This window comes from Curcuma longa, chromosome 5 (genome assembly GCF_044706935.1).
Source record: "Curcuma longa cultivar G26 ecotype Majalengka, Jawa Barat chromosome 5, ITB_CL_G26_1.1, whole genome shotgun sequence".
Taxonomy (NCBI): Eukaryota; Viridiplantae; Streptophyta; class Magnoliopsida; order Zingiberales; family Zingiberaceae; genus Curcuma; species Curcuma longa.
In genome coordinates this window covers 1354067-1365879 of record NC_133865.1, presented here as the reverse complement: position 1 = coordinate 1365879, position 11813 = coordinate 1354067, and the positions used below count along the sequence as shown (strand labels likewise).

Sequence of the window (11813 nt, the reverse complement as noted above, 5' to 3'; positions counted from 1 at the left end):
TCTCCTTGCACATGGGATCATACATCATCGGTGGGAAGGGCGAATGTCTAGTTTGGTCAACCCAACAAAGAACATGACTGGCTTTCATGGTCGTCATAAATATAAATGTCTAGTTTAAGTTGAACAAAGCTTTAGTTTGGTCAACCCAACAACAACGAATGTGACTGTTAAGGCATATTTTAAAAGCTTTTGGGGATATTTTTTACCAAAGAATTCTAAGCATGGGCTTATGGTCATAAAATGTCTAGTTTAAATTGACAAAGTTTTGGAATGAATGCAACCATTAAGGTCATGTTTTAAAATATTTTTGTCCATAGAATTCTTATCTCTGTTGTTCTAAAAATGCCTTCACAATTCATTAGTTAGAGTGAGATTAGAGTTGATTCTCTCTTTTACTTCATTTATAATCATTAACGAGATCTTAGATCTAAGGGATTCTGGAAGCTTTTTCATTTTCATTTGAGCAAATCTATAGATCATCTAGACTTGTTTGTATCATGAAGCTCTCTAACTTATGTTCTCTAGGATAAATTGTAAAGACTAAATTTAATACTTGTGATTAACAGATTTCTACCAAGAGGAGTCACTGTGTGCAACAAACCGTGATGTAGAATTGTATAGTTTTGAATTTAAAGTATGTAAAATCTCCTGTGCGTTTTTGCAAACATACAGTACGCTTAATGCCAAATAGCACGTCGTCTACAATATTTGGAGTTTTTTTATCAACTTTTCACATTATAAATCGTAGGCGTGTGCCCAATTTTTTCCTGAAATTACCAGGAAAACAAGATTTACCTGATAGACTGGAACAGATTAACATGTCCTAGCTAGTAACAATTTTGATTTTTAAGTATCACAGAATGGTAACATCCATGGTTAAGAACCCATGGATTTGTTACCAAAATTACAAGAGTAAAACTTTAAAAGCTGAAATTTTCAATCGTCGTTTCATAATGGCTTGCAGCAATAGAAGCACACTACAGGTGATACACAATGAGGTAAAGGAGTGACTGTTGCCTCACTTCCAACTGTTGTCTGTCCTCGAATGTGATTACGCTTCAAATAATGTTGTCGAAAATGAAATATCATGGATTGCAACAGCATTTCAACCTAGATGGAGTTGAAGCAATTTTGATGAGATGAAAAAAGAAACTCATCCAGTGGATTGGCAGATGCGGACTGGTCGATGAGGTTTTGGAGCTACAATGAATAGAATATCAGAGAGCATCAGTATGATAACGTCAATAGGAGAAAGTGGTATAAACAAGAAATCATTTTAACAACAAAAGGAAGCAGGCACGACAATTTGTTGCCTATAAAAAACATGATATACCGCATGTTAGATGTGAAAAAGAAAAAATGAATCTTCTTTCAAATATGTACACTTGGATTGAGAATCTATCCAATGGTTATTTATCTGGCTCACCCCGTAATCTCAAAGAACAAAAGTTCATAGATCAGTTAATTGATAGGAAATGACTATCAGAAATCGCATCCAATTCCACTAACAGGTCCAGTGTTCCAGGATTTCAAATATAACATTGATAAATACAGACAAAATTATTCAAAAAATAAATGAGTTCACATAATATATAATGATTGAGGCAACAAAGTTGATTGTCAAGAGATTCAAATAAATCATATATGGACAATATTAATTAAGAAAAATATATTGGTGAGACTTACCATTTGGATTTCCTTGTTCATAGAAACATCTAAAAAGAGCAACAGCTTCATCTGCCATAACTCCTCCTTCACATTCAAAGCCCTTGCCCGGTAAAGCACCTCTAAGAGTAAAGAGAACTATGAGCTTGGCTCAACAAAACTTGAAAATGATTTACTCTAAATAAAGGGAAAAAATGAGATAATGGCTACGAAATATTCATGGAAGGTAGAAATAGACAGGTTTATCAAGGAGCACTAAGACATGCTTAATTACTTCAATGACCTCTTCAATGAGAAATATAAAGCCAAGAAATATAAAACCGATACATACTACATAGATGAGAAGTTTAACTCAACATGCATTTTTCCCTTTTTGTTTTGTTAAATTCTCAGATCTCTATGTCCAAAGAAGCTTCAAACCATTAGGATGGCAGAAAATTACATAGATGAGAAGTCTAAGAAAATTACTTTTTCATCAAAAATAAGAAAAGAGCGCAAGGGCTAAAAACAAAAGAAAGCACTAGGCAGACTTGTAATTAACTTTGCAAGTCCCTCTCGCCCTCTATACAAATATAGAATTGTCATCGAGTTCTGCCAAATGATGTTTAAATTTCATTGTCTCTAAGGGGAAAATAAAAGGATCAATTCAAAAGTAAACCTTGCCAATTTCTCAGTGATCTCATGAAGGGATAAAACAGATCCACAGCCTCCGAACTTGTCATTAGCACAGCCATAACATACTTTCCTTATGCCTATATGAAAGTCATTAAGAGGAACAAATAAGTGTAGTAACTGAAAGTACAAAAATCCAAATAGGGTAGCTTTAGCAAACCAAGAATGGATAAGGCTGTTGCACACATGATGCATGGTTCACAGGTAACATAAAGATCACATTCCGATAATCTATCTGCAACTTCCAATTGATCAAAACCAATCTTTTGCCACTCTTCAAGCAAAGTATCAATAGCTTCCATTTCTGCATGTCTAGTAGCCTGATATACAAAGGGGAAAGACTCACATCAACATTCATCCAATTAAACAGCCTAATTTACAAGACATATGAAAAAAATTTAAGCCTTTGACCACGTTGAGTTGGACAAGTGAAATTTGTCTAATGGCAATTAACTAATAATGGTAAGGATGGAACATAACTCTGACAAACTTTGCAAGATAAGAGCAAACTACTTGTTTAACTTCCCTACGGAGAAACAATTCCAGTGGAATACATGACTAGCATAGAAGAGTGACAAGTATATAGGAAAGAATCTATAAGAAGAATCCTAAAAAAATAGAGTTGGACTTTGTACTTTGGTCTCCATTTTCTTTAGCAAAAAAGAAAAAAAAAAGAGTGGGAAAGAAAAGATAAAGAAACCATATTCTTCTATTGTTTTTCTCTGTATTACTTCCATTCAATTTGGGTGAAAATTTTGTCTTCAGAAATAATAGAGCTCAAATTCATACTTGAAAAAAAATATTTCAAATCTACTTTTTAATTTTTGGTAGAGTTTTCCTAGTTACTTTGGAGGAAGGAAAGAGGAAGAGAAAAAATTTAAGTTCCTCCTCTTTCTGTTCCTCCCTCCAAAAGTAACATTGAAAACTCTACTTCTTACTTTCCCACTAAGGAAACTAAAATAAGGAAAATATTTTTCAATCCTTTTCATATGAGTTTGTTTTCTATCCTCCCTTTTTCCTAACTGTTTCCTTCCATAGAATAAAACAGAACCAAAAAGAATATGATGGGATTCATGCCACTAAAAATTGATCAGCAAAGTATACAAACATACAAACAGGTTTGGTTCAGTTATTTTGTTACATTTGGCTATTAAAACCCCTGAGTAAACTTCTAAGCGATGCAAGACAGGCAAAAATATTGACTACTACAAACAGTGTCTGTCACTTTCTTTAAAGACCTACTCAACGAAACTGTTTTTCACAAGTACACAATTAATTTAATAATTTATGGGAATCCAAGATCCAATGTAAGATCTTTGTCCATGCCAACAAACAATTTCTCAGTAGAATCAAGCTTCTCCTAGTAAGATGGTTCTAATTCTTTTCTAAACTAAATTTTCACAAAATAAAACCTAACGAGGGTGAAAGATCCAATCAGGAATTAAATTGGTAGCCATACGATGTCGACTCATCACTTAACATATGATTTATGCTATGATATGTTTGAGATACTTTGATTTTGTAAAGAGCATTTATTTGCCCAAAGAATTCAGAAGTAGTGACTAACTGAATTTAATTTCACATCCACAAGGCAAAATTTTCTTCTCCAATGCTGCTATTCGTGTAACTAAAAATGAAAGCTGCTCTTTATCCAGCTTCCACATACTTTGCATATCTTGGGCAGAGGTAAAAATAGGGAGAGGATGTGAGTTTCTGATTGACAAATAAATTGCCATGGTATGGAAATAATGCGTAAGTGTAGATTAACCTCTTACACATCAAGATCTACATCATCAGGAGTGAAGGTATCAATTAGGTAGCAAATGGAATTATTAGTTAATTACGCATGTTAAAGATGTGAATGGTCAATGATTGTACATTTTAATTAGTGTTCATATCAAGGATTAAAATCTCATACTGAGCCGATCGAAACGGGCGAAACATTTTGTTCCGCCCGCCGACCGGCACCGGCACGAGCCGGCACCAGCCCAATTGCCAAAGTGGTCGCCCGACCCCGGCAACCGCGCCGGAGTGGTCTCACGACCCCGACGGCAGCGCCGGAGGGGTCGCGAGACCCCACGGCAGCCGTGCCCGGGTCGCACAACCACGGCGGCCTCACCGGAGGGGTCGCACAACCCTGGTGGCCTCGCCAGAGGAGTTGCATGACCCCTCTGGCGCGGCCGCGGGTCACACGACCTCGCGTGCCGAGATCGCGCGCGTCGCGAGGGGGGGGGGGAGATTAGGTTTTTTAATTAAAACGGTAACGATTAATTTAATTAAACTCTAATAAAAATATTTAATTAATTATATATTTTATTTATTTTATTTAAATTCTAATAATTTTTTATTTATTTTCTCATCAACTCCTAAACTAAATAAATAATCAATCCTAACCTAAATAAATAATCAAATATATTTCTTAAAATTCTAATCAAATTATCTCATTAATTATATAAAAATTTATTTAAATTCTAATAACATTTTATATATTCCTAAAACCCTCCACGGGCTATTACAGCCGTAATTTTTTAAATTTTTGATTTAGTTAATTTTTAAATATGTATTTTTTAAAAAAATAAAATATTATTAATAGTTATAAAATATTAAAAATTATTTTAAAATTTTTAAATAATTTTAAAATTAATAAATATTTTATAAAATAATTTAATCTTTAAAATAATTTTAAAATTAACCATAAATTTAAAATAATCTAAACTTTTAAAGAAAATATAATTCTTAAACATTTCAAATAAATTTTTTAAAATTAAAAATTTGTAAATACATTCAAAAAATAATAATTTAGAATTTTCAAATAATTTTATAATTATTTTAAGCTTTCAAATGATTTTATAATTTTAAATTAAAATTAAAATTTTAAGAGAAAATATTGAAATATAAATTCAACATTTCAACATATAAAACATATTTAATAATCAAATATTAATAAAATTCATATACATTTATATTTAAAATTAAAAAAATACCGAAACTATATTGTCATGGCACGATAAGATACCAAAACCGTATCGTTCTGGTTCGAGACCAAAATCTCGGCACGGATCGAGATTTTAAACCTTGATTCATATATCAGCAATTGATGGTTATCTGTGAAAAGGGGAGGGAGTAAATATAGCAATTTTTGGTTAAGTTGAACAACTAGAAGTAACTAATAAAGTTTCAAAACAAACTAACTTGTAATCCTTGACAGGATATTGGCATGCTACACGTTTGCCTGATGATACTACAAACAGTAAGAGGCTTGAGAACTCTAGGTAATGGATGCCGCTTCTGGAACACTTGTGGCACTTTTAACGCAAACAAAATTTGAAAGGACGTGAAACGACATATCAGATTTGAGTTACAATTAGCAAGCTAGTGAAATCAATCGGAGAAAAAGAAAAACAAAAGAAAAGGGATTTATACATACATACATATATAAATGTATGTATATATAAAGAACATAAGTAGAATAGATCTGAGACATACATTCCTTGTTGCAGAGGTATGGTTGCAACCTGAAGAGATAACTTTTCCATCCTTCACTATAACACACCTAATGGAACAAAAATTGTAAATAACAGAACAAGGTGCCTAAAACAACTGGTATTCCAAGTTATCATGGTTATGATGTTACATTGCAACTTGTGATGAAGAAAAGTAAATGAAAGTGGCTTGTTCATCAAATATTGAGATGAAAAAATTGGAATACATCCAAAAGTATTCAAGGAACAACGATAGTACTCAACATCAGACTATCCAGAAATTGGAAAAAATACACAAATGTATCCAAGGAACAACAATTATAGTCAACATCAGCTGCCTTAAAATATAAACATGTGGCTGTACAGAAAAGAAGTATAAAGGTGCAACAAGAAAAACCCCTACAATCACAAAAGCTTTTAGAATCATGTCTTATTTACATTATCAATTGCACCCTATCTTAATATATTGTGAGCTCCAGAAAACAAGTCTAACAAACCACACAGTTTGGCACAAAATTCAAAAACACACAATGTCACCTTAACAATTAAAAGCAGATTTATCCTTAGTATAGACAAGGCTCCAATTTGGACACTACCCTTAAATGGTGTCAGAAAAAATAAATCCATAGCAGCAGAGCTAGAAACTTAATATCATCCTAAGTTCTTGCATTATCGGATGACGGAATGATGAAGAGAATAACAGGTATGCATGCCTCTGAAAGTGATCCAACAAGGTCGCATGCCTTGATCAGTAAGACAATATAACAAATAAAGAACTACATGACAGCCCACCCAAACAAGATAAAAGACTAAAACTTTGTTAGGCTCGCTTCCAAATTCTTGAATCCAACGTTTACTCATCTGCTCTTTTAAATTTATAAGACTGCCTATAAATCCTCTTTATTGGCTCACGACTATTCATCCTTATGGAGCTAAACTAAGGTGTCACACTATCCCACACTTAACATGATATTCTTAGATCCAAGGTTAACATGATGTTCTTAGATCCAAGGTTTAACTTACAGCCCAAAACTACTACTTATTGCTAGCATGCGAGAAACCAATAGTTGCTCTGCCAACACAAAATGATTCTTTCTCGCAACACCTAAAATTAGGTCACTGTCACAATAATTGTCACAATCTACCTAGATGATAGTATTATCACATTAATTATATTAGGCCTAACCACAAAATACATAAACTAAGTTACTAGTAGTTTATTTATCTAAGCTTCACATGGATAGGAGCCTCTTTATATATGTTTGTGATATCCCTAGTTTCACTAGGAATCAGATTAAGTGGATCAGGTACAATAGTAATAGAGAAAATAATTATCATAATATAGACTAAATAAAGATAAAATAATATTATATTTTTCTTCCAAAATAAATAGAGACCAAAATAATATTACATTTTAGAACATGAACAAAATGCATCATTATTCTCCACCAAGAAAATGTTGATCCCATCAAGATGGTAGACAAGAAATCATGATCAAGTCTTCCAACTGACTTAAGTATGATAAGGTACATCCAAGCAAAGTCCTTGAGGAAGCCTATTTTGGCACTTGTGGAATGTCAAAGAATATGACAGATTCCAACTTCTGAAGCTCATCCTCTTTCATGATTGTAGTCATCAATATTAAGGAGAGATCCTTCCAATGGACAAAAAGGTCAAGGTGCAAATTACAACAAAGTTGGACTCTAATACCACATATAAGACGGGGAAAATTTAAATTGTTGCTAAATAATTAGAACAAAAAGATGATATTTTCTATAGGATTTGCAATAACCTACTCTCATTAGGGCTTGTAAACTAGACTAAGTGTACTAGAAATGATTGAAGTAGAAAGAGGACAATTATATTTTTCAAACAAGTAGAAATAATTTAATTACAGACCCAAAACACATTTAATTTATTGTGCTGGTTTAATTTATACTACTTTCCACCTTTTGTAAAATCACCAATTGAGGCATGCCCACCTATATTGTGCAATGTCATGTTCCCAAGGGCATTAATGCACTTGACATTACAATGGATTGCCAATTTACCATTATCAGAAATAATACCATTGAATATATATTTCAAATTCTATACAAATCTAAGCTTGGAAGCATTAAGACTAAGCAAAATGGTGCTTACTTCAAGTGCATGATCTTTTTAAGTGACCAACAATCCGTCAACAATTATTAGTAGTTTCCTAAGAAACAGTCCAAGCAAAAATGACCAGAGAACTTATTGGATAATCATGATATAAATCACTACTAAGAAAGGGAAATGATAATTGATAACAAGATGAACCATCCACCGAGTTACAAGAATTAAAAGGTGCACAAACATCACACAGAGAAACACTATACTTACCCAACTGGAACTTCTAGCTTTTCAAGTGCAAGCCTAGCCTGATGAATTAAGAGAACCAAAAAAATGAGCTTCATATTTGTAGTATGAGAAAAAAGTAGGCATATAAGATAGCAAAAAATATCCAGTCATTCAAAAGAGCACTCAAGTCTTTCTTGTGGTGTTTTTGTCAGATTGAGAGGACCGGAAAATGGATGAATGAATAAGTCAATGGATATTGTTTAATCTATTCTTCCACTCATTCATTGAGATAAATGAATGAATGAAACAACTAGTTTATTCCTCCATCGATTCACCCATTCAGTTGGAGTGAAAGTTGAAGTAAGGATAACTAAAATTGAAATAGTCATAATAATAACAACCTCCTCTCTGTAACTCCTTTCCAGTCTTCTCTCATTTCATCCAACCAACTTCCAAATATTCCCAACTCTCTTTCAATATGTAAACAGAAACATTTAATTAGTTTGAGAATAATTTGTGCAGCCTTGTGGCATATGATGTAAACTGGAAATTAATCAATGATTAACAATTAAAACAATAAGTAAAGGTAAGACCATTCCGCTGTGGTTGAATTTCATACAGCCACATGCACCAAATAAATTTCTGGGCTGCAACAAAATAAGTTCTGGAAAATATAGAAAACACAACTCTATCAAGTATGTAGAAGTATCAGTTTTAGGCTCTGCTTGTTGTGTAACATGTTTTCTTAAGAAATATTTTTTATTTTCCAGTCTTTGGTACAATGTAAAAGATAATCAATGAATACGGGAATTTTGGAGGAAATGAGTTTATCTCAAAATGAGTGGAAATCATTTTCCTCCCCCATGAGCCTTCCACCAACTAATCTTCTCCTTCATGTAAATAAGTGGCTAAATATTGTTTCATTCATCCTTCCACTTGGTTCCTGCAAAAATTGTTAAATATTGTTCCAAGGATGTTTAAATATTGTTTAATCATACTTCTACTTGTTTACTTAAAGGATATGGATGAGTGACAATATATGTGACCTGCATGACTCGTCCACCCAGTGCACAGAAAGAGAATATACAGATGGAATGGTTCATCAACATGCCTTGGGAGCATGAGAGCGGGACCTTTGGGCAAACAAATAATCCTTAAGAACTTGTATGTAGGGCTAACCCACCCCAATTAAAGGTTATTCCAATCTTTCGGATAAAAGAGAACCTCTGATTCATATTCTGGCAAGGGCCTTCTTACTGGGCCTCTCTCCGCAAAGTCAGCTCACTTGGTTGGAAAGATCATTTATACCCACCGAATCGTGGTTACCTAATCTCCCTAAATCGAACGACCGTTCCTTGGTCATTCAGTGTAAGATACCAAGAATTTTTTTATTGACTTATTTTTATTTTTATTTTATTTTATTTTATTTTAGTAGAGATCAGTTTTGAACCAAATGGAACCAACTTGGTTTGGTTCGTGATAGAAGAAGTTTTGTCAAAACGGAGACGATGAAAAGATTCATCTAGTGAAGACGAATCCAACAAAACTGGTTTGGGTCAAATCCGAGATAGTTTGGTTAGTGAACCAAGCGAACCAAAATTAAACCTGGTTCGCTACTAACCGGTTCAATCGTTCAATATTTACCTAGGTTTTTAAGTTGATTTAGCCCCGTTCCGTTAAGAATACTGTTACTCCTCAAATAAACTAAAATAGCTAACCCTGTTCGCCCGCCTCTTTCTCGCAACCGCCGCGCAGCGCCCGCATCCCGCATTCCCTCGCAGCGGCCCGGTCTGGTGGAACCAATGGATACCGCTACTCGCGCCGCGTCTGCCAGAACGAACTTCAGGTAGGGAAGCTTTAAAAGGCCGATCGAGGGAGGGGACCGAGGCACTTCTCCCTCTCCTCTGCTCGACACCGCCGCCGCTCTGCCGCTGCACAGCCGACGCTGTGCCTCCACCCCTTTGCTCTCCCGCCTCTCCTCTTCTCCTTTTCTTCCTCCTCAATACCGCTGCCCCTTGCCGACGCCGACGCTGCCCTATCGCCGGATCCCGACGCCCAACGCCGCCCGAACCAACACCGCAGCTGCGTGAAGATCACCGCCGCATGGTCACTTTGGCCTTCTTCGTTTCTGCAAACCCTAAAACCTCCTTATCTTCGCTTTTCTTTGTTTGATTTCTGTTATGAATCATGGCAATTCATTTTTGGAAGGCGTGCTTGCTGATTCTTAATCAGCTGTATGGGATATTGCCGCCCTCTATTGTCCTTGCATGCTGTTGAGTAATTCAACCCCCTCTAAAATTCTTGCATCTGTTGCCTTCCCTACATAGTAACCTTGCCGAATTTTTACCCATCCACTTTTGCTTCGTTGCATGGGTTCTTTGCATAACAACCTTGCTTTACTTACTTGATAATTGCTGCCTACCCACAAACAGAATGTAAACATCATCATCTTCCTCTCTCACCATCTCTAGTGTTTAGTACAACCATTGAGGAGCGTCTTCAATCCTAAAATGTTAGAAGCCTCTACTTCACCATTGCCTTCCAATATTGTTCTTCTGTGCCTTTCTAGTTTCATGACAAATACCATTAAGAAACTAAACAAGATGAAATCGTTGAATTGAAGTGGATTATTGATGACCCGATTAAGGCTAATTGGAGTTCAATTAGGATTTGTTGTTTGGGTTAGAAATCAGTGATGATTGTTGTTTACAGTTAGGTTAAATACGGATTAAGCTAAGTGTTTTAATGGAATAAGGTCAGCTTGAAATTAGAGTAACCGTGTTGTATTAATTTGATTTAATTAGGTTAAGTTAGAGTTGTACCTTTTGGATCTATTGAGTTGACTTGTGTTGATCCTAGTCGATTCAGGTAAGGCTAACTTAAGTTTAATCAGTTAGGTTAAGTGTTAGATCTCTAATTGGCTAGATATATGTAATTATTAGTGAATATTGTTTGTTGTAATTTGCAGGATTTTGACTCGTTAATCTTGATATACACGGAGTTTAGTATTTTCTGGAGGTTCTGATTTTGACGTGCATCACACCATGTGGGTATTCCTGTGCTTGGTCAACACAGGTCCTCTTTTTGTAGTGCATAATTTAATTGTTTATCCTATTGCTATCCTTATTGCATTGTTGCCTGATTCGTTGCTTGATTTATGTTTGATGTTGCACCCTGATATAATCTGTTTATCTTCAATACAGTCTCATTAATTATTGTTTATATGTGTTGTCTTATCATGTTTGATGTTGCACATATCATGATGTTGTAGTAGTAATATGTTGAACTATGCATCGTGGCATGTTGTTGTTGTTAACTCTCACTGCATAGATTGGGTGAGAGCATTATAGTACTGCACAGGTTGGGTGCTACCAGGACTAGTTAGATAGCTCTCCTGAAAACTGCCCCTCCCCCTCACGTGTAGTGGTATGTTGTTGGAGCGAGTGATTCCTACCGTGCATCCCAGTTCATTGCACAAGTTGGGTGTCTGGGGATGTTGACGGCAGACGGTGATATTTTCCCCGCTCCCCACTCTGAGTGGTCTGTTGTTAGAGGGTGTGCGGTTGTCCTGTCGTGCGCCCTAGTTCACTGCACATGTTGAGTGTCTGAGGGTGGCGAGTGCAGACAGTGACCATGCATGCATTTATTATTGTTTACTGCATTTATAGCTGA

General features: G+C 35.2%; 1 protein-coding gene across 6 annotated transcripts in view; it reads right to left on the bottom strand.

Moving 5' to 3' along the window:
- Positions 1–705: 705 nt before the first annotated feature.
- The window catches only part of LOC141829976 (tRNA-specific adenosine deaminase TAD2), a 31724-nt gene continuing 20616 nt past the window's right edge, over positions 706–11813 (bottom strand). For all 6 annotated transcript variants that reach the window (XM_074717435.1, XM_074717433.1, XM_074717437.1 and 3 more), the window contains 6 exons: positions 8184–8221; positions 5824–5890; positions 2498–2657; positions 2324–2417; positions 1687–1787; positions 706–1200 (listed from right to left, as the gene is read on the bottom strand). In XM_074717435.1, coding sequence (XP_074573536.1) covers positions 1154–1200; positions 1687–1787; positions 2324–2417; positions 2498–2657; positions 5824–5890; positions 8184–8221 — 507 coding nt within the window. In that variant the 3' untranslated portion in view covers positions 706–1153. The remainder of the gene's footprint in view (positions 1201–1686; positions 1788–2323; positions 2418–2497; positions 2658–5823; positions 5891–8183; positions 8222–11813) is intronic.